The sequence below is a fragment of the Paramormyrops kingsleyae genome, chromosome 3 (assembly GCF_048594095.1).
Source record: "Paramormyrops kingsleyae isolate MSU_618 chromosome 3, PKINGS_0.4, whole genome shotgun sequence".
Taxonomy (NCBI): Eukaryota; Metazoa; Chordata; class Actinopteri; order Osteoglossiformes; family Mormyridae; genus Paramormyrops; species Paramormyrops kingsleyae.
Window position 1 is genome coordinate 13,332,622 of NC_132799.1, and position 19,859 is coordinate 13,352,480.

A 19,859-nucleotide genomic window follows, 5' to 3' on the forward strand; every position below is an offset into this window, starting at 1 on the left:
AAATATATACCTATCGGAGACTGTAGTTATGTAGGCTATCAGAGAAACTCATTTTATTATCATATGGAACCGTTTCAGGGATCAGAATCGCAAGGTCGTGTGTAAAATAATTTTCAGTGTCTGGTGGAGCTACAGACTATTACTAACCAAACTTAAGTCTGACAAATGCCAATATTATTGTTATGGCCAGTAAAAACGTACAACTTATATAAGTGATTAATGAAATTTTATTTCATGTCATATACACCTATCGTTCTTTGCTTGTTTCAAAGACATATCCCCATACGGACAATATCCTCACCAAACAATATTGCAAGACCTATACATTCTCTTCTAGTGTCCAGCATCATAAATACTCAGCCAAGTGAGCTATTTGCAGACGTTGTTTTCCATTTGATCAAATCTGTGAAAAAAAATCCGGAATCACAGTCAAACTTTCCTGTCGGGTATCAATTACTTGTTTATGTAAGATGTCTGTTTCTTTATTACAAATCATAAAAATAAAGCAAAACGAAAACAGGGAGATAAAATTCTTTTCGAAATTGAGTCTGAGTCAGCTGAGGTGGTTTGGGCGTCTTATAAAGCTCCCCCCTAGACGGCTCTCTGCAGAGCTGTTCCAGACACGGGCCACTGGGGGGAGCCCCTGGGAATCACCCAGGATATGCTGGAGGGATGATGTCTAGGGGAGACAGTGTCCGTGCTCACAGAAGAAGACGACTGGCCTGACCTGTTTGCTATAACAGCACGCCCCCAAAATCCCCCAGCTTCCTACGCCCACGATTGCGATGAGCCACAGAACAATATAAACCAGCATTCCATTTAATATTAGTAGTTTCACTGTTGAGAAAATTAACTATTCATGAAATAGCTTAATTAATGTAATTAATAAAAAGCAATGATGGGGACCACTTCGATGTCCTCAGGCGGGGCCCATAACACCCACCACACACACCTGCATTTAAGCTGGCAAAACACTCCCAAAGTCTTTAGGAGATTATACAGATTTATTTTACATGGGACCAGTTATTCTGTGTAGGACATCAGAACTATGACACTATCTAATACAGACAACTATACAGCAATGAGCCTGTCTGGTATGACGGATTTAGTCCAGATATGGTGAGAGCAAAAAGCTGAGCTATTTGTTAAAAGCTCCATCCTCATCCTCAGCAGCAGTTTCCCCCCGGATGTGTCACATGATCCGATGATCTCCGTACTCCCACCCAGCCGTATAGTGTCGCGAGGTTTGCCCCATCCAGGAGCTGCAGCCAGCATCAGCATCTCCGCAGCCACGGCCCGTGGCCCGGCGGAGTCCCTCAGATACGGCAAGGCCTCCAGATGCTGGAAGACCTTTGCTCAGTGCCACCGCTGGCTGTCACTCCCTCCCTGACGGGAGGCCGCTTCCATGGACGTCCAGGCAGAGTTCAGGCGGAAATGTTTATGATCAAACCGGCATGCAGCTTTTTTTTACCCCCCTACAGGCCAGAGACTGAGGTCAAGCCAGCGGCAACACCCTCCTTCCTGGATGAACCGGACGGTTCCCAGGGCACCGATTGGAAGAATAAGGTGAGGAACGTGACCCTTCATTTTGGGAGTCCCAGGGAAAACAGAAAGAAGAGGACCAATAGAACAGAAGAGAGGCAGGTGGACAGGAAAAGCAAGAAAGACGGAGAATGTGAGGACAGAAGGAAGGAAGGAAAGAAGGAAAAACACATGCAAGCAGTGTCCTATGGCAGCTGGAGCGCAGCGAGGCCCAGCACAGCCACGCACAGCCGGGGAGCCTGTGTCCCGAGGCCGCGGCCTGAGGAGCGCGTCCCCCCAAAGTAAGCCACCTGAGCTGCAGGGACGAGAGCACAGAAGGGCATTACGGAGCCGCAGGATGGCAGCCTGAGGGACCATGTGAAGAGAGACACTAGCCCCCCCCCACCCAACTGACTCACCTACGCAGGCAGTCCCCTCGTCGTTGGGCTCGAACCCCTGGCCGCATCGCTTGTTGGCTCGGCACTTGTAGCCCCCGTAGGTGTTGATGCAGACAGGACGGTCCCGGGGGCATACAGGAGGAAACTGCGTGCACTCGTCCCTGTCTAAAAGAGGAGCACCAGCTAGGGCGTCCCCTTCAGGTCTCGGAATGACGGGTCACCGCTGTGACGTCCTCTCACGCGCACAAACACACACCCACACACGCATACAGCATCGCTCACCTGTGCACCGTCCATTCTCATTGACAATGAATCCATTTCCACACTGAAAGAGATAAGCGAATGGCATTCAGAGTAAATTCCTGTACACAGACACAAAATCTGAGGCTTTTTCATTCCTCGGAAAGCGGGCAGGTTTGACTCCCACCTCTATCTCCGCAGCTGCTGTTGCCTCCTGCTCTTCAGTGGGGTAGTTGATCTCCAGGACCGAGTTCATGTCCCCCAGCTCAAGTCGCCTGGCCACGGAGCGGCCGTCCGGCCAGAAGACCTCCACGCTGGTGGCCACGTCCTTACCTGCGGAGATGCCGCCCCCATCTTACACAAGACAGACGGAGACAGACTCAGGAAGGAGTGTATGGACAAGCAGAGGTGGCTGGGCGAGATCCCTGGGTGCCATGGGGATAGGTGATGGAATTGAGGCTGAGTGAGGCAGGTGGTCCCATTTTCTCTCACTTCACACTACCTGGAGTGAATCATCTGGGGGGAGGCTGCAGCAGTTGCTGGGCAGCCCTGAGCTTCCCCTCAGCACGCTGGTTTACCTGGGGGGGCGTGCTGGCACACGTACCCAATCCGAAGTGGGCCACGGGCTCCATCTCACATAGGTACCCAGAGCCGCTGTCGATTATGCGGCTGTGCGGACCACTCCTCTTGGTGTAGGCGATCACCTTGGCCCCGCGCGCGAACGCCCCAAACCGGGTGCGAGGGATCACACGCAGCCACCTATTGGATGTACCCTGGCAAGGAGGCGGAGTTATGCTTAGGGAACAGGTGTCAATCAATCACTGCAAGGCCCACATTAAAAACCACCAATGAATCTGCAGAACGACCAATGCTTATTTATTTAATTAATGGCAGCAAAGCCCAAACTTTGCAGTTATTTAGTTGAAATCTTTACTACATGTAACTTTGTAAACATTCTCTTTTCAAATAAAACTGAAGAATGATATACAATAACCTCTCCAACGAGGATTAAATGAAATGTATTCCGCTGGGCTGATGAACTATTATTATTCATCTACTTTTATCTGACATTCTATCGATCCACTACATCCCTCTTTTAAATGAGAAATAGTTTAATCCCAGGAAATCAAAGCAATCAGATAATAACGAGAATGTTTTGCTAAATTTTGTGTTGAACTCGGTGTATTGTAGGTTTTCACAGGGTGATCCCGGCTTCCCAGGTACGGCTGTACGGTACACGCACTTGCCATGTGCTGTTTGGTTACATCAGCTTTAGTTTGTTACACACGGTGAAACTAATGAATACATTTGTTGATGTGGGTGGAAACTAAGTTCACAAGTATATGTTTGATGCGGAAAATGTTATTTTATTTAGTATTAATGCTAATTTTGGCAGTGAGTTGGTTACGGCTAAAGCTGATTATGATCAGTCATAATCGGCAGTTTGGGAATATTTTGGTTTCCCACGTCGACATCAGACACATTGCTACTGGTTTAACGATTGTTCCTATTTGTGTTTGTGTACCAAAATTGCACCGAACTGTGAACCCAAAGCTGAGGTTTGTACCGAACCGTGAATTTTGTGTATTGTCACGCCCACTATTCCCAGGCCGTTTATAACAGAATATCATAATCATTCTGCAGCCGACGAAAAGTTGTGCTTGCAGGCCTTGAGTTTGATATACGAGATTTAGACAAAAGCTCACATTTAGTGAGAACCATGTGACACCCGGTGCCCCCCCCCAATACACTGGACTCACAGGGTTGACTCTGAAGACCGAGATGGGCTGGGCCGCGCTCTCCCCGTGGGATATCAGCAGCTCTAACCTGCCGTCTCCATCCAGGTCCGTCACTATGGCTCCTGTGGGGGTGCAAGAGATGCAGTTTACCCTGGAGACCTGAACACTGAAGCTGGTCTAGTACAGTGGTCACATTACGATATCCAACAGGCTGACCAAACTAGGTCACGGGGCAGCAAAAGTGAACTCCTAGTACAGTCTTTTGTAAAATAAGTATGTTTCCCTTTCAGAGTACAGCCACCGATGCAGGTTTCTATCACCATCTAGTGGTAGAACTAGAAATGACATTGAAGTCCATGTGTTGATTTACAGTTTTGAAAATTTCCTTAGAATTCCTAAACTTCAGAATAAACTTAAAAACCGGTTAAAACTGGTTCATACATGTACGGGATGTTCAGCTACCAAGCACCACATTAAACCCTGTTCCTTAGCCACTACGCCACCTGCTGTTCAGCATAGACTGACTTTGGGTAGAAAGCAGTCACCTGTCCCGCGACCATCAGGTTCAGTGGCTTCCCCAACGTTGAGCTCCTCGATCTGGGGATCACCATGTTCCCTCCGGGACACCCTGTTACGCAAACCCCCATGAGCATCTCCATCCACCATAATTAAAGAAATGAAATTTTAAGTGTCCTCGTGCCCAACTGTAGCACTTTGCTTCTCATACACGTCAATCTTTATAAATGCCATTTATTTATCTTCCTGAGGTTCCCTCAGGGCTGCGAGACCCCACCCTGACCTGAAGAGCCTGTTGGCAGATGGACCCCGGTAAGCGATGTTGTTGAAGAAGACCTCCAGCTCGCCGTCATTGTCGAAGTCGGCAACAAGCACAGTGCGCACGGGAGACGGCATGGACAGCTTCTGAGTGGCTATGTCCTGCACAGACAGACAGACAGACTGACCTAAAGAGGTGGTGCTCTGCCCCCACCCCACCCACCGACCCCCCCCACAGAGAGCAGCAGAGCCGTGAGGCGGAGTTATGAACAGCCTCGCGTCGGCAGAAAGTATTTACTTTTAGTCCTCCTGTAATTATGAGCATCATAAAGCCAGCTCCTGGAGACCCTGGAAGTGACCTTCAGCTGTTCAGGTGAAGGAGAAGCACCTCTCTGGGACAACCTGAGCGTTTGTGTATGTGTGTGCGTGTGACCTCGTAAAGCACAGATGCGAGGCTGGGATGCGGCTGTCAGACAGTAGCTGGGGGGGGGAGGGGGGGGTGATGTGTCACACACTCACATTCTAATTACAAGCCAAAGAGCGTCCATCTGCGGTTTCTGTCTGTGTCTGCAGAACTTCGCATTCAGCTGAGTTTTAATTAGCAACCTAGCGGAGCAACACGGCGATTCAATTTAAAACGGCAGAGATCATCTAAGCCGGACGGCCGGTTTTGTTCTGACGATCCGCATGTCCGGTCCCTCGCGAAAGATGAGTATAATGTTTATCATTTAATGGCCTCCGCGGTGATGGAGTCTTCGAGCGAACCTGAGCCCAGCTCTCCGGGGGCCCCGAGATGCTGGATGTGGGATTTATAGGCCGGTGGGCTATTCAGCAGGGGGTGTGATCCGAGTTTTGGAGCATGTGTCAGCTTGTGGTCTGAATGAGTGTTTTGTTATATCCTTGAACTGCGTAATAATTTTTTAACATAATTTTTAGCTGTTAATAAGCCTTTATCACAGACTGGGTTCTGAATGAATTTTCCATCATCAGCTAATAATATTGCTGGGGGCGATCAAGCAGAGGACCGTAAATCCTCCTGGTTTATGATCTTGTTTGCCTGGCAAAGCCTGATCAGGCAAACACACAAACAGACACACACACACACACACACACACACACACACACGCACAGAAACATACAGACACACACACACACACACACACACATGCACAGAAACATACAGACACACACACAGACAGACACAGACACACAGACAGACACACAAAAACAGGCACACATACAGACACACACACACACACACACACACGCACAGAAACATACAGACACACACACAGACAGACACAGACACACAGACAGACACACAAACACAGGCACACATACAGACACAGACGCAGAGCCCCCCCCCCCCCCCCCCCCGCAGCCCCACCCCCACCTTGAACCTCTGCCTCCTATTGGTGCTGAGTTGTAAGAACAGCCGGTGTGGTCCATTCCAGTTCCCGTAGACGATGTCAGTCTTCCCGTCCCGGTTGAAGTCGGCCAGTGCCACCCCTCGGCCGTGCTGCGTGGGGTCCTCCACACCTGGGGCCGAAGCCACAGACAGTGCCATGGGGCCTCGCCGTGTGACACGCCCCCCCAGGTTCAGCGCCCCCGCCCCCAGCCCCACCCTCACCTGCCTGTGCCGCCACGTCAGTGAAGGTGCCGTCTCCGTTGCTGCGGAACAGGAAGTTGGCCCCGTACTCGTTGTCGCAGAAGATGTCGGAGCGCGACTGACTGATGATTGGCCCCACCACTAGGCCGCGGCCTCCTGCGTGTGAGGACAGGGGCCTGCAGCATGACGCCATGTCCCCCCCCCTCACTACCGCCCCCATTTCCATGTGCTCTCTCAGCCAGTCACTGCATCCGCCAGATTCCTGCTGACGCCCCAGCAGCCACAACGGACCGACGAGCCACACCCAGACCGTACGGCAAGAGCGATCACATGACACACCGAGGCACCATGAACACATCATGCATGGGGGGGGGGGCAAAAGGGCGAGAGGCAGGAGGGTTAGAGGTAAGGAGGAAGGGGAGAGATGAGAGAATACGGAAAGAGTGGGGGAGGGTGAAAGAAGAGACAAGAAGGATGAAGGAAGGGGGAGGAGAGAGTGTGAAGAGAAGGGAAGAGGAGTGAAATGGAGAGATGGAAAAAAGAGACGAGAATGTTGAAAGATGAGGGAGAGAAGGGAAGAGAGGAGGAGAGTCAGGAATGAATGAGAGAGAAGAGAGTGACAGGCGACGGAGAGGAAGAGCGGCAGCAGAGACGGATGTGTGTATGGATCCTCTTCGCCCGTTTGACCAGACAGCTCCTGACTGACTGGCTCTTTTATCTGTGCAGATAAATAACATCAGTCTTTGAAGCTCGGAGCACTTTAATGAGCCATTGGGGGGGGGGGGGGCGTTACTGTTAAAATACGACTCCTCTCTCTGCTCCTACAGTGTATTAATCACAGCCAATGAGGCCGCATACCCACAAACACAAGGCCAACCCCAAGCTGTTCTCCAGCGCCCCCCGCAGGTGGCATGAGAGCACTACGGCGGCATGACTCAGGAAATGTTAAATCGCTGGAGAGCAGCAGCGTGGAGGCATCAAGCCATTAAACATAAAGCCGTTAATCGTTCACGCTTACCAGCAGCAAACTGTCACTTTGCGAGGGAGTGCCGCAGCCCCATAACCTGAGTGGCAACGGCTGCGGGTTCAGGCGGGGCTGCCAGCAAGCGCTCCTCATGCTGGCTCGGTGTCAGCAGCAGCGGCCCCCAGCCCCCTCCCTCGGGGGCCGGCCTGGGTCCTCGCAGAGCTCTGATTAATGGGGCTGTAGGTCCATTGAGCCAGTCACATCTGATATACAGCCCCATCGCCCTTGTGTCTCCCTCTGACTTTGAGCTCAGTAAAGCGCTGACTGAGCCAAAAGCGAGCACAGATCGCGGGGCCCCCATCACAGGACCACAACACAGTGCACTGCGCACCCCCCCTCCCCCCCATCCCCAGTACTGCAGGCTCTCCCCCTTCACACACACAGAGCACCAGCCCAGGCAGCTCCCTAGGGAAACGCCATTGTTCAGCTGGAGGAATCACTGCCAGTGGCGTAACCACGGTGACAGGGGCGGCAGTGACGCTGCCCTCGGTAACACTGCAGCGACTACATCTCCATATCACTGACACACACACACATACCTCTGTCATCATAACTGAATAATGAGGAACCTCCAGATGTCAGACCTGTGAGTTTGCTGACCCCCGCCTGCTCAGCCACGTTGGTCAGGGCGATCACGCCCCGGGACGGGTCGCTGGCTGCCTCGTCCATCTCGATAAGGGCGTGGGGCCCCACGTTGCCGCTAGCATAGTTGGCGATGTAAATGCCGTAGCGGCCAGTCCCCTGGGGAAAAGGAGAAGGGTTTGGGTCAGATCCTGCTGAGGCGGGTCACCTCGGGGGCTCCCTGTGCTGACCCCCCCCTCCAAGCCCCCCAAAGACCTGTGACCTGCTACAGTACTGCTCTCTGTAGCTTCCCCCCCATCCTCTTCCATGCTGAGGAAAAGCCCTCTAGCTGAGGACCTGCTGAACACATCCTGCCCACCCCCCACCCCTTAGATCTTAATTTCACACCCCATTATCAGCCAAAGCCCCCGCAGAAACGCACGTCCAGGCACGGCTCTGCTGATGGGCTGTGCGTCCCACCGCAATGAGCTGCCGCCTTCTCCGGAACACGGGGACGGATTGGCCTGGCGTCACTGCCAGATGAATCGGCACGCCTCACAGGCTGGGTGGAGGTATGGGGGGGGATACAGGCCCCCCCACCCAGGGACTGGCCCCCCTGACACACACATCCAGAAACACAGGGTATCCATACATGTAGTGAAATGTACTTTCACTGATCAGTCCAGCTCTCCTGTTATTTCTTTTATGGAATATCAGCATCCAACCATTCATCCTTCTATCTTTCTTACCAATATCCAGTGAACCACCAAGTACACACACAACACTCACTCGTGGATACTTACACACATTTATATTCATATCTTTGTAGGAACCGTCCATTAATTTCAATGGGAAAAACCCTAATTTCACCAATGACAAACTTAACTCCTACCCAGCCCTAACCTTTACCTTAAGTAACCAAAGAAAATGCAACACTATTGGAATTCTTAGTTTAGATTTGTATAAAATTTAGGTTATCCCCACAATGTAATATATACAGGATCACACACACACAAACACACACACACAGTGTGTTAATATTTATATCTCTGTGGGGACCCTCCATTCATTTCTAAGTGGAAAACCCTAATCCTAACAATGATGAGCTTAACCCTAACCAAGCCCGCGTTAAGCCTGATGGTGCTGCTCCATCGGCGCCAAGGACCTCGCTCTCTTAATTACACAGCGGCTGAAAAGAGCCTATTAGCTTATTCTACAGTCGCCCAGAAAGGTGAACATTGCTCTGTTCTGCACAATGGCACCTCACACCCACCACAGAAAGACTCCGAAACCTCTGGAAAATGTCCTGCACCAGCTGCTACACCTAGTTAATGGCTTTGCTGCACAATTATTACCCACAAGCAAATGTGGTAATGGAGGGTAACAGCGGGGACACCCTGAGGTAAATTAGCAGGAGTGTGCGATGGGGGAGGAAGCAGGAGGAAGCAGGCAGAGAAGGATACTGCGTCGGGTACCTGTCTGTCCACACAGGCCACCGAGCGTCCCGCCATCCGATTGGCCACGTCCCGCTGCTCATTCACCTCGTCGCCGAGCAGGTCCTCGAAGCGGCCACCGCGGAACTTGAAGAGCTTGTCGGCGTAAGTTGCTCGACCTCAGAGAGGAAAGGCAGAGAGAAGCATCAGCATCACACAGAGCGTAAAACGCACAGAAAAACAGAGTAAGGGATCATTACACAGGGGGTAAAACACGTGGAAAAAGAGTGAAGAATCAGCATTACACAGAGTGCAAAACACACAAACAGAGTTAATGATCAGCATTACGCAGAGCGTAAAACACATAAAACAGAGTGAAGGATCAGCATTACACAGAGCGTAAAACACATAAAACAGAGTGAAGGATCAGTGTAACATAGAGCGTAAAACAAAGAAAAACAATGAAGGATCAGCATTACACAGAACTTGGAACACACAGAAAATCAATGAAGGATCAGCATTACACAGACCATAAAATACAGTGGTACCTCAGAACTCGAACTTAATCCGTTCAGAACTACAAATCGAATCCCTAAAAAGTTCGAGTTCTGATCGAATATTCCCCATAAGAAATAAAGGAAAACCATGTTTTTTTTAGCATTTAAACACAAAATGAACCGGATAAAACAAGAAGAGCATAGACTGTACTAAACACATTTAAGCACATTTATCAAAACAGTAATTTGTAAAGTAAGAAAATAAATGTATCCAAACAATGTGTACTGCCCCGATCGTCCGCTCCTTCCTTGTGCCACGCCCCCTCGTTAACCCCGTGTGGAATCCCTGTGTGATCAGCTGTTTCTGGTTGTTGTCATTAGTCCTTGTATTTCGTCCGTGTTTCAGTTTGTTTCCCCAATCCGGTCATTGTATTGTCCATCTGCGTTTTGCCTGCCTTACCTGTAATTAAACCCCGTATTCCCCGATACCCTGACGTCTGCGCCTTTGTCTCCGTTCCGTCCCCGCTCTGCACAACATTATTATTATAATTAAACATATTAATAGTTTATTATTAAGATTAAAATAATTAATAAGAAAAAATTATTTTTGAATGTATTTTATTATATAATAATTACTGTTACTGTCTATCATTGTCTAAATGTATTTTTACTGTCTAAATATATGTATTCAGCTAGTGTAAACATGCATGATGCTATCACAGCGAATGCGAGGCTGAGACTGAAGCATTACCCTTTATTTCCGCTGAGAAACGTGCTGCGTGACTAATTTACCCGCCGCGCATACAAGTTATCTTAGGTCGGCGCTCACGGTTTGACTTCTGAGATTCAGATCGAGTTTGAGGGAATTTTTTTTTCGAACTGGTTGGTTCGACTTTTAAGAAATGTGAGTTCTAATGAGTTCGAGAACTGAGGTACCACTGTACACAGAAAAAGAGTGAAGGATCAGCACTACAGAGTGTAAAACACATGAAAAAGAATGAAGGATCAGCATTACACAGAGTCTAAAACACAAAGAACAACAGTGAAAGAATGAATTGGGCTCCATGTTAAGGCTAATTTGTACTTATGTGTTGAAACTATGGAGAGCTCACACACTATGACCAGGGGCATTGTGGAAATTAAATTAAGTAAGTAGGTAACATTTCAAAACCACACACAAGACATAAAAGATACACATACACAGATATTAATGTCCTGAATGTCCTTGAAACTTTATGTAACTATTACACATTCAGACATTTCCAGCTAACTCTGTTTACTGCCACTGAGATGTGTGGTGAATGTCACAACTTGACAACTCGTTGATTATGTATAGTTATTGGTAGAAGACAGGAATGATGAGGGATGGGGGAGGGGATTAAGAGATGCGATCTGATAGTTTTTTTTTTGCCCACAACCACCCCCCCTTCGGAGGACAACTTTATGTTTAATTACAACATATATACAAAAAAAAGAAAAAAAGAATAAATGTTTACATTCACTTTTTTATCACACGTAGATGGGGGGGGGGGTCATTTATAACATACAAAAACCTGAAAAACAACATAAAACAAATAACAAGCATACGGGAGGCAAAATAGTGCCACAAGATCCGACAATGATGACAAAGCAAAAAGACAGACAGACAAGAGACAATACGGGACAATACGGGACAATACGAAGTGACTTACAAGAGACTGGGACACGGCAGATAAGCAGTTACTGTTGGAGATGCTGAAATTGATCAAATGTATGTGTATGTGCGGGGTTTGTACTAAAAGTTTATAAAAGTAAGTGTGTGTATGTGTACGGAGAAGGAGGGGGGAAAGGGGTTAACTCTGGAGATATACACGTTTTTTTTTCTTTCTCTCCTTTGCTCTGAGGCTATATTTTAGTAAAGTTATTGTGATGGAATATTAAGAAATGTTATAAATGGGTTCCAGGTGTCAAAGGCTGACACATGCTTCCACTGGACAGCATTATTTTTTTCCATTGAAATGTGTTCTACATTCAAGTTGCTCCAGTGAGTAATATGACATGAGCTCTTAGATTTCCAGTTTTGGAGAACTACTTTCTTGGCGACAGCAAGAGAAATGAGCAAAGGGTTTTTATATTTAGAGGGAAGATGTATATTAGATGTATCACCAAGAAGACAGAGTGACGCTGATGCTGGGATTCTGCAACTCAGAATAGTGGAGAGTGTTTCAGTAACCCTTAGCCAAAGGGAGTGAATTGGTTCACAAAGCCAGACAGCGTGAAAATAATTATCTATGCTCCCCAAAGTACACCGTGAGCAGATATCTGTGTTAGTCAATCTCATTTTAAACATTTTATTTTGTGTAATATGAGTTCTGTGTATGACTTTATATTGGATAAGCCGCAAGTTGGAATGCTCCAAGTTGAAGCTCGAGATCGCTCATTGGCCAGATTACCCTGGGAATGATGAAGGATTTTGTAGGGGATCTCCTAAGTCTCTTCTGTGTTTTACTAATTATAGTCTCACTCGTAGATTTTCACCTGTCACATATTGAGTAAACACGTAGCGGGAACCGTGCAATGTTTATTACAGTATACAGTACATTACTGTATAAATATTAATGAGTATACTAAAAATGTTATAAATGGTGCAATGGTAACATTAAAACAATATCTAAAGATGGTGCGATCTGATGGGGGAAGCTCGCTCATTGGCCAGATTACCCTGGGAATGATGAAGGATGGGGGAGGGGATTATTGTGCCTACCTAAATTGATTGCCACAATGCCACTGACCGTGGCCTTGGAAAGTGGCATCTCGATCCCAGAAATGTTACTACAGATGTCCGGCTATGACATAGGGTACACGGCTATGCGGTTATCATAGTTAGAGATTAATGGATAGGGGGCTGAATCTTTGCTGGGGGGCAACGGTAAACTTACATATATAGACACTCCTCACTTAATGACCTACCTGTTTAACCACCCGAACTTACGACCAGATCACCGACCGCTCGGTATTATACGCTGGATGAGAACTTTGGTTGCGGCGTTTCTATTTTATTCTGTTTGTTCTGCTCTCTGATTTATTTGGATTGGCGAAGAAAGGTTATATATTGTTGGCAGTAATTGAGCTTTAGTTTTGATATGTCATATCAGTTCATGCTGAACTCGTGATCGACTTTAATTTCGATCCGTTGGCTTTAATATGATGCATATACTTTGTTTTGTGGGATAGGGAACCTCCAGTAGCGTAGGGTTCATGTTTTCCTGTGTCTCATAATTTTCTTACGTCTTCGAAAGCAATGGCTGTGCGTTTTCATATCTTGGTTAATATGTACAAGTGATTTATTTTCTGCGCTGTTTTTCTTCGGTAATGTGCAAAAGGACGCTAAGAGTGATTCGTTGGATTGCAGTGATACGTGCCTAAATGTTAGCGTATCATTTATTTGTAGTCCCGTTGATCATCAACATCAGCACTTACCCGCCAGCTTCTTGTAACTTTGCTATGCTAGATAAGAGATCTCCTAAGTCTCTTCTGTGTTTTACTAATTATAGTCTCACTCGTAGATTTTCACCTGTCACATATTGAGTAAACACGTAGCGGGAACCGTGCAGTGTTTATTACAGTATACAGTACATTACTGTATAAACATTAATGTGTATACTAAAAATGTTATAAATGGTGCAACGGTAACATTAAAACAATATCTAAAGATGGTTGACACAAACCCTCTACCAGTACAGTACGCTTGAAATATCGGTAACAGGCGGCTCCTCGCTTATCGACCGGTTTGCTTAACGACCTAGTAGTAAGAGCGGAACTCGTTAAGTGAGCAGTGTTGGTAATATAAAAAGCTATGCATGACTTGAGCTAATAAATACACATTTATTTATTTTTTTTTTGGGGGGGGGGGCGCCCTGAAATAGGCCTAACGACGCCCCTGGTGGCTACCTACGGCATAGGTTCTATACAGAAGTATAAATTAGCCTTTACTTTTCGGGCAAGCTGTGCATCAGACTGTAGCACAAGCTATGGCATGGGGTATGAAGCTACATATCTCACTCTCCTGCCTCCTGGTGGCAGCCACTCTTACCCGAAAAGGCGTTATTGGTGTTGAGGAAATAGATCTCCTCTCGGCCATCTCCGTCAATGTCACAGGCGGTCACACCGATAGCGTGGCCTTGCCGATCTCGGAGAGCATAGTAAGGGGAGCTCCGGTCATCGACTGCAATGTTGACCAGTCTCTTCTTGTTTCTGTCGTATTTGAGCACCAGGTTCGGTCCGTTGTACCTGAAAGATGGCAAAGAAGGTAGAGGCCTGATGAGAGGCTGCCAACAAAATGAAACTACCCTATAAAAGCTGAAAATGCTGCACACTTCTTTCAATGCCCTCTATCCTTTTCAAGCTCCTTGCCTGTCATGCAAACTGCTGCTTTATTATATTTGGGCTTATAGAATACTGCCGCAGCTCTACCTATGTGTACTGGCAACTATGTGTGTGTGGAATACTGTAGAACCACTAGAATACAATGTAGCGCTGAAGTAAAAGGACCCCACCACCACCAACGGACCTGAACAGGCACTGACCAGCCACCTAAATTTGCCTGGACTTCATTCCACTAAGACCTTTCCTAGTATGATCAATGGAAATATTGGGTTTTAATTAAAAAAATTTTTAAAAACAACATAGAAAGATGCCGATTTACATCGAACACACTAGAGATGTTTTACACAGCAAAATCATACTCCTTGAGGAGTATTGAGGCCCCACTCACCCTGCCACCAACACCTCCAGGTCCCCATCTCCATCCACATCAGTCACGGCCATCCCATAATTAAGCTGAGTGGGGTTGTTCTCGTAGTCTGGAGGCAGAATGGTCTCAGTGATAGTTGTGAACACGGGTTCCGAGCGCTGGCCAACTGACAAGTGGAGGGAACTTAGGAAGATCAGGCAACCCAGGGTAAACATCTCCACCTGTGAGCACAGACACACTCAGCCTTTAACGAGAGCAGGGATTGGTGGTTATCAGCCAGTCATAGGTAGAGTCGAACTCTGTTTATTATAATGCTGTGTGATATTACAACTGTTACTCTGTTATAACGCTGTGTTGTCACAACTGTTACTCTGTCTGTTATAATGCTGTGTGATGTTACAGCTGTTATTCTGTTTGTTATAATGCTGAGTGATGTCACATGTGTTACTCTATTATAGTGCCGAAAGATGCCACAAGTGTTAGTCTGTTTGTGTCAAGGTACTTTTTTGTTCAGAGGGATGAAACCTCTCAGGTGTTAGCGAGAGGTACTGTCACCAGGCAGCTCTCAAGAGCAGGTTCAATACTCCAGGCAACACCAAGTCAGATTAACATCTGTTTCAAGAATGCACTGGGAGTGAAGAGCACGTTTGGTGGAGGGAGGGTACTGGGTGTGGAGAGTGTGTTTGGTGGGGAGAGTGTGTTTGGTGGGGAGAGTGTACTGTGTGTGGAGAGTGTGCATAGTAAGGAGAGTGTACTGGGTGCAGTCGGTGGGGAGAGTGTACTATGTGTGAGGAGTGTACTGCGTGTGGAGAGTGTGCATGGTGGGGAGCGTGTACTGGGTGGGTAGAGTGTGCTGTGTGTGGAGAGTGTGCTTGTTGGGGAGAGTGTGCATGGTGGCCAGAGTGTACGGGGTGTGAAGGGTGCACTAGTTTTGCACATAGCATGTATACGCAGCAGTGATGTACTTGTCACAATGTGCAATATGCTACATAAACAGCATCTTCCGTGGGACATGCTGCATTGTAACTTCCATCAGGTCCACTGAAATGGAAACCACACAGACTAATTCATTTCCAGAGATTCATTTCCACAGTGACCATGCTGGCTCCTGGGTATTGCTTACTGGAGAGACAAAGATGCCTCTGATTACACAGTAAAGTCTGTGAGCTAAAGGGGAACCAATCACACATCTTAGTGTACTAAAAGTGTCCTGAATGCTGGTGCGGGAATGTCCCAGGTCCAAAAACACTAAAAGCAACCCAGCAGGAGGTGGGCACAGCCTCAGGGACGTCATTCTGATCCTTCAGTCACATAGTTTCTGTCGTCAACAGACTATCCAATAGCATCAATATGTTGGTGTGTTTCAAATACGGCACCCAGAGCACCTCCAAGCGTGCTCCATATGCATCTCCAAAACGTCCAGACCTGGGGGGATGTTTTAAGAGCCTGCACCAATTTGCTCTTAGACACCAGCAGAACCATCCAGAAGCAGTAGTGATCTGATAACACTGGTGCAAACTGGAACTGTTCCACACTGATTCCCATACCACGATCAAGCTACACTCTTTTGCTTGGTTTTACATGGGGAACGCAGCATTGCTCATCTTCATCTGTCCATTTTTCAAATGAACGATACGAGCCAACAACGACCTATCACAAGCAGTTAAATGCTGTTCTCCAGAGTTTCATCTGTCATTACCGAGACCCCAACTAAAATCTCATACACCTTTTCTGAGACATGCGTGATGACACTGAGACGTGATGTCCGCAACGAAGCAAAGCCGCGTTACCATTCTGCGCTCATAATTACCCCGTTCTGCCAGTCAATAATTCAATTAATAACTTTAACACAGAATTATTGCATACGTGATGAAATAAGACTACAAATGCCAGGGACAATAACGGCATGCACAACATGAGGGTGATATCGGAATTTGCAGGTGTGTGCCCTTGATCAGTAGAATTATGATCCACATTTTTATCTTCGAGAAGAATAAAAGAGTAATCGTTCTCCTTTCAGAGTGGCGCTCATTGTCCCCGGACACCTGTCTTCTAACCCAAACGAAACGGCTGCCAGAAACCTAAACGCATCCGATCGGGCTCCCGCATCCACGTCTCTCACATCCTGGGACAGCGAACAGCACAGTTATGAGCGGCGGCAACTTTGTAGTGTGCAGCGCTGCGGACTGAGTAAGGGAATAAAATACTTACGAATTAAAGAGCAAGCCGCCGGCTGCACACTTCCCTCTTTTCTGAAAATTCAAATAAAAAATAACAAATAAACATGTACACCCCCTTCTCACAGGTCGATTCAGATTATCTAGCACAACTTCTAGAGAGATTTTTTTATGGTCTGCGGCCAACCAATCAAAAGCGATTTCACTAAATATTAAATTAGTTAGCCAATGAAGCTCAAGAAGAGGTGGAGTTCGGTCGATAAACACACCCTCTCTATGCAGGTGCTTTACGTTCAAATTGAACTATGCAGTACTGGTCTAAATACACTGCGGAAGGTGAAAATTCTGGGTTTAAAATGTATACCGGTAATTGACAAGTATTTGACAGGTATTACTATAATGCACGTATCGAAGGTGTGAAATTTAGCAGGGTTTTAAGGACAGTACAGCGTAACTTACGAGATATTTTAAGTCATGAATACAATTAGATATTTCGATATATGTACAGCTGCTGTTGCCTGTTCTGAACAATCGCACAGAAAGCTTAAGTTGATCTGAGGCAACACTTTGCATCACGATTAAGGAGCTACATGTAATCGAAACCACGCGGACATCGAAAACCGCTTTGACAGCGCGGAGGGTCGCGGCATGAACAGCGTGTGTCACAGGCCGGGTGGCTTTGCTGATATGCAAAAGACTTGTTTATGAATTCCACATGAATAACCAATGGAAAGAAAAATCTTTTTAGTATGTTTCCTGCAATAACAGTGCCAATTTATTCGTTATTTTACCCAGACATGTAAATCATTAACGCTAAACCCCAGCCTTATTAATTTTATAGTTTGCTTGATTTTTATATGAGCAAGTTGATGACTTTCTGCATACAGCTTTTAAATCTTTAAACATGAAGGCGTTTTTAAAATCATTTTGCAAGAGCTTGCTAATAAACTTGTCAGTATGCTTTATGTAGCCCATCAACAATGATGTTTCCTTTTGTTTAATATTTCCATGGTATTTCATTATCCAGCCTCACTCTTCTTTTCCATGAGATATTCTAATTAGTAATGTTTATGTGGATCATTCTTTTGGAATCAGCAATATGCACTTCAAATAAATATTGATACGAGTTACTTCCCAGCAACTGTCTCTGCACATCTTCCACCAGGCACGTCACGCAAGTGACGCCAGTGAACCTCTGAGGGCCACGATCCCACAGGTTAGAGCTCTGTGCCCTGGAAACCTTCCTTTCACCCCTCAGTCCAACTCTGCTTCCCAAAGAGAGAGAAGGTCAGACTCCTCACAGGCACGCAGGCAGATCATCACCAAAATCTGACTCAAGTACGGGAGAAAATGAGATTAAATTTGCATGGCTCAACAAAACTCCAATCCAAGTAGGTATTTAAAAATTGTCCTTCTCAAGCTAAATGCTGAGTGAAAGATGTATAGTGCTACACAGTAAGATTAATACGCTCTTTGCAAACCATTAAGCTGCAGTAATGGCCCCTACGCCCCCACTCGGATAACCTCGCTCTCCTTGTTAGCCGCTCAGACGCCGGGCTTCACTGAGTCTATGCCGTTAGTCCTTGACCAATGATCTCCTGGTCCCTTGAGATGGTTGAGTTTCATGAAGGCATCTCAGCTGGAGATCTTCCCTGTGGGGGCTTCACTATTATCGAAGGTGCACTGTGGTGAGGCATCGGTCCCCTGAACTTGACATTTTGTGCTAAGACACCTGAGAGTACTGGAAGCTCACAGATATCAGGAAACACTGATCATTTCCACATATGGTGTATTAAAATTATGCTAATTTTTATGTTTGGGAGGCTGGAAAAACCTTGGATTTGCAACTAAATACTTTACAAAACTAATGAAGAGGATCTGGTTGGAAGATAATCTGTACACTGCCTTGGATGATGTTTCAGATGAGTAGATAAACCCTGTGGGACGCTCGGGACACACTGGGGGAAGTTTCTCAATACCAAGAAGGCAAAGAGTGTACTTGTGGTCTTGGCAAGACCAGTCTTGCTAACTTGCTTCAAAGGAATGAACTTGAGGCGCAATGAGTCATGCGATTGGTCTCGTTTGGCGAGGATGCAACCGATGTATGCTTGATATTTGGGACGGGGCAAGAACGACATTGGGGGATTTTTACCGGCCTCTGTACTTCTGTTCTTGAGTATTGGAACTGGTCTTTGGCAATGGAAAATGACGTAAAACAGGTACATGAGAACACAAGTACGGTCAAGTACACATATTGAGAGACACCCGGGGATTCAGAAGGGGCCATAGATCACCTGCCATAACACCGCCTGAAATGTCCTTGGTAGGTCACCCCCCATTAGATGCTGGGCCCCGAATCTGATGAATGCTACTCATAATTCTGTTCCCTGGAAACAGCCCCTGCACTGTACAACACAAGCAGCGTAGATCACATTAGCTATCGTGCCATGAGAGTGCGGGCTGAGCCATGGCGTAACCGGACGAGGGCCCCCTTCTTTCAACGTCATCCTCCTCTCATCTTCCACTAATCCACACGCCGCATAGCATTAAGCAGTACGGGAGCTGAATTATTCATCCTTCTTCAACGTTCTTCATCGTTCCTCTAATGGAGAATCTCATTTAATAGTGCCTTTTATAAATACTGCTTTCCCCTGCAAAGTTCCCTTTGCGGTCAGCGAACTGTCTTTGGAGGAACCAAGCAATTACATCTGGAAATGTGAAGGAAATTAGTTTTCAATATTCTCACCTGCCACTTCAAATAATATTTACTCTCTTTACATGGCTGGGTCTCAGCCGTGATCCGCACAGTGCCATCAATCATGTTTGTGTAATTTACGCTATGAATATGTGATTTATGCCCTTCATACTGTTCAAATAAATCTTTAGCAAGGAGGGAAAACAGCAATGATGTCTGTGTATTGATTGGTTGGCTTAATAGTGTTTGGTCTTTCTAGCTGATCTCAGGAAATAAGCTAAATGAATAGGCAGACAGGGACCACGCCTATTCCGCAGCCCAAAGGCACCCTGTAGCTGAACACAGACCCACGGCTGAACACCAAACACATCCGTGAGGACAGGGATGAGAGTGGGGGGTGGGGGCTGAGAAATGGGGGCCCTTCATGAGATTCCAATTCTCAGTTAAGAGACTCCGAAC

General features: G+C 46.8%; 1 protein-coding gene across 3 annotated transcripts; it reads right to left on the minus strand.

The window, feature by feature from the left end:
• Window positions 1–204: 204 nt before the first annotated feature.
• On the minus strand, window positions 205–16,845 carry crtac1b (cartilage acidic protein 1b). Of its 3 annotated transcripts, none has more exons than XM_023822536.2 (15): window positions 16,740–16,845; window positions 14,550–14,637; window positions 13,869–14,065; window positions 9,342–9,478; window positions 7,890–8,046; window positions 6,303–6,437; window positions 6,066–6,211; window positions 4,698–4,834; window positions 4,444–4,526; window positions 3,920–4,020; window positions 2,764–2,932; window positions 2,347–2,492; window positions 2,202–2,244; window positions 1,941–2,084; window positions 205–1,837 (listed from the first exon to the last, which is right to left on the minus strand). In XM_023822536.2, the coding sequence occupies exons 2-15, from the start codon at window positions 14,600–14,602 to the stop codon at window positions 1,728–1,730; spliced, it is 1,758 nt and encodes a 585-aa protein (XP_023678304.1). In that variant the 5' UTR covers window positions 14,603–14,637; window positions 16,740–16,845; the 3' UTR covers window positions 205–1,727. The 3 variants fall into 3 exon arrangements, with proteins under 3 accessions (XP_023678304.1, XP_023678303.1, XP_023678302.1); XM_023822535.2 differs by having other exon boundaries at window positions 205–403; window positions 14,550–14,749; XM_023822534.2 differs by having other exon boundaries at window positions 14,550–14,749.
• Between the last annotated feature and the right edge of the window lie 3,014 nt (window positions 16,846–19,859).

Excerpts from the sequence above, each read along its gene's own strand:
- crtac1b (XM_023822534.2), bottom strand. The coding sequence starts at position 14,743 with ATGTTTACCCTGGGTTGCCTGATCTTCCTAAGTTCCCTCCACTTGTCA. Across the intron at positions 4,021-4,443 it reads ACCTGATGGTCGCGGGACAG|GAGCCATAGTGACGGACCTG; the intron begins GTGACTGCTTTC and ends GCACCCCCACAG. Across the intron at positions 1,838-1,940 it reads CGAGGGGACTGCCTGCGTAG|CTCAGGTGGCTTACTTTGGG; the intron begins GTGAGTCAGTTG and ends TCGTCCCTGCAG.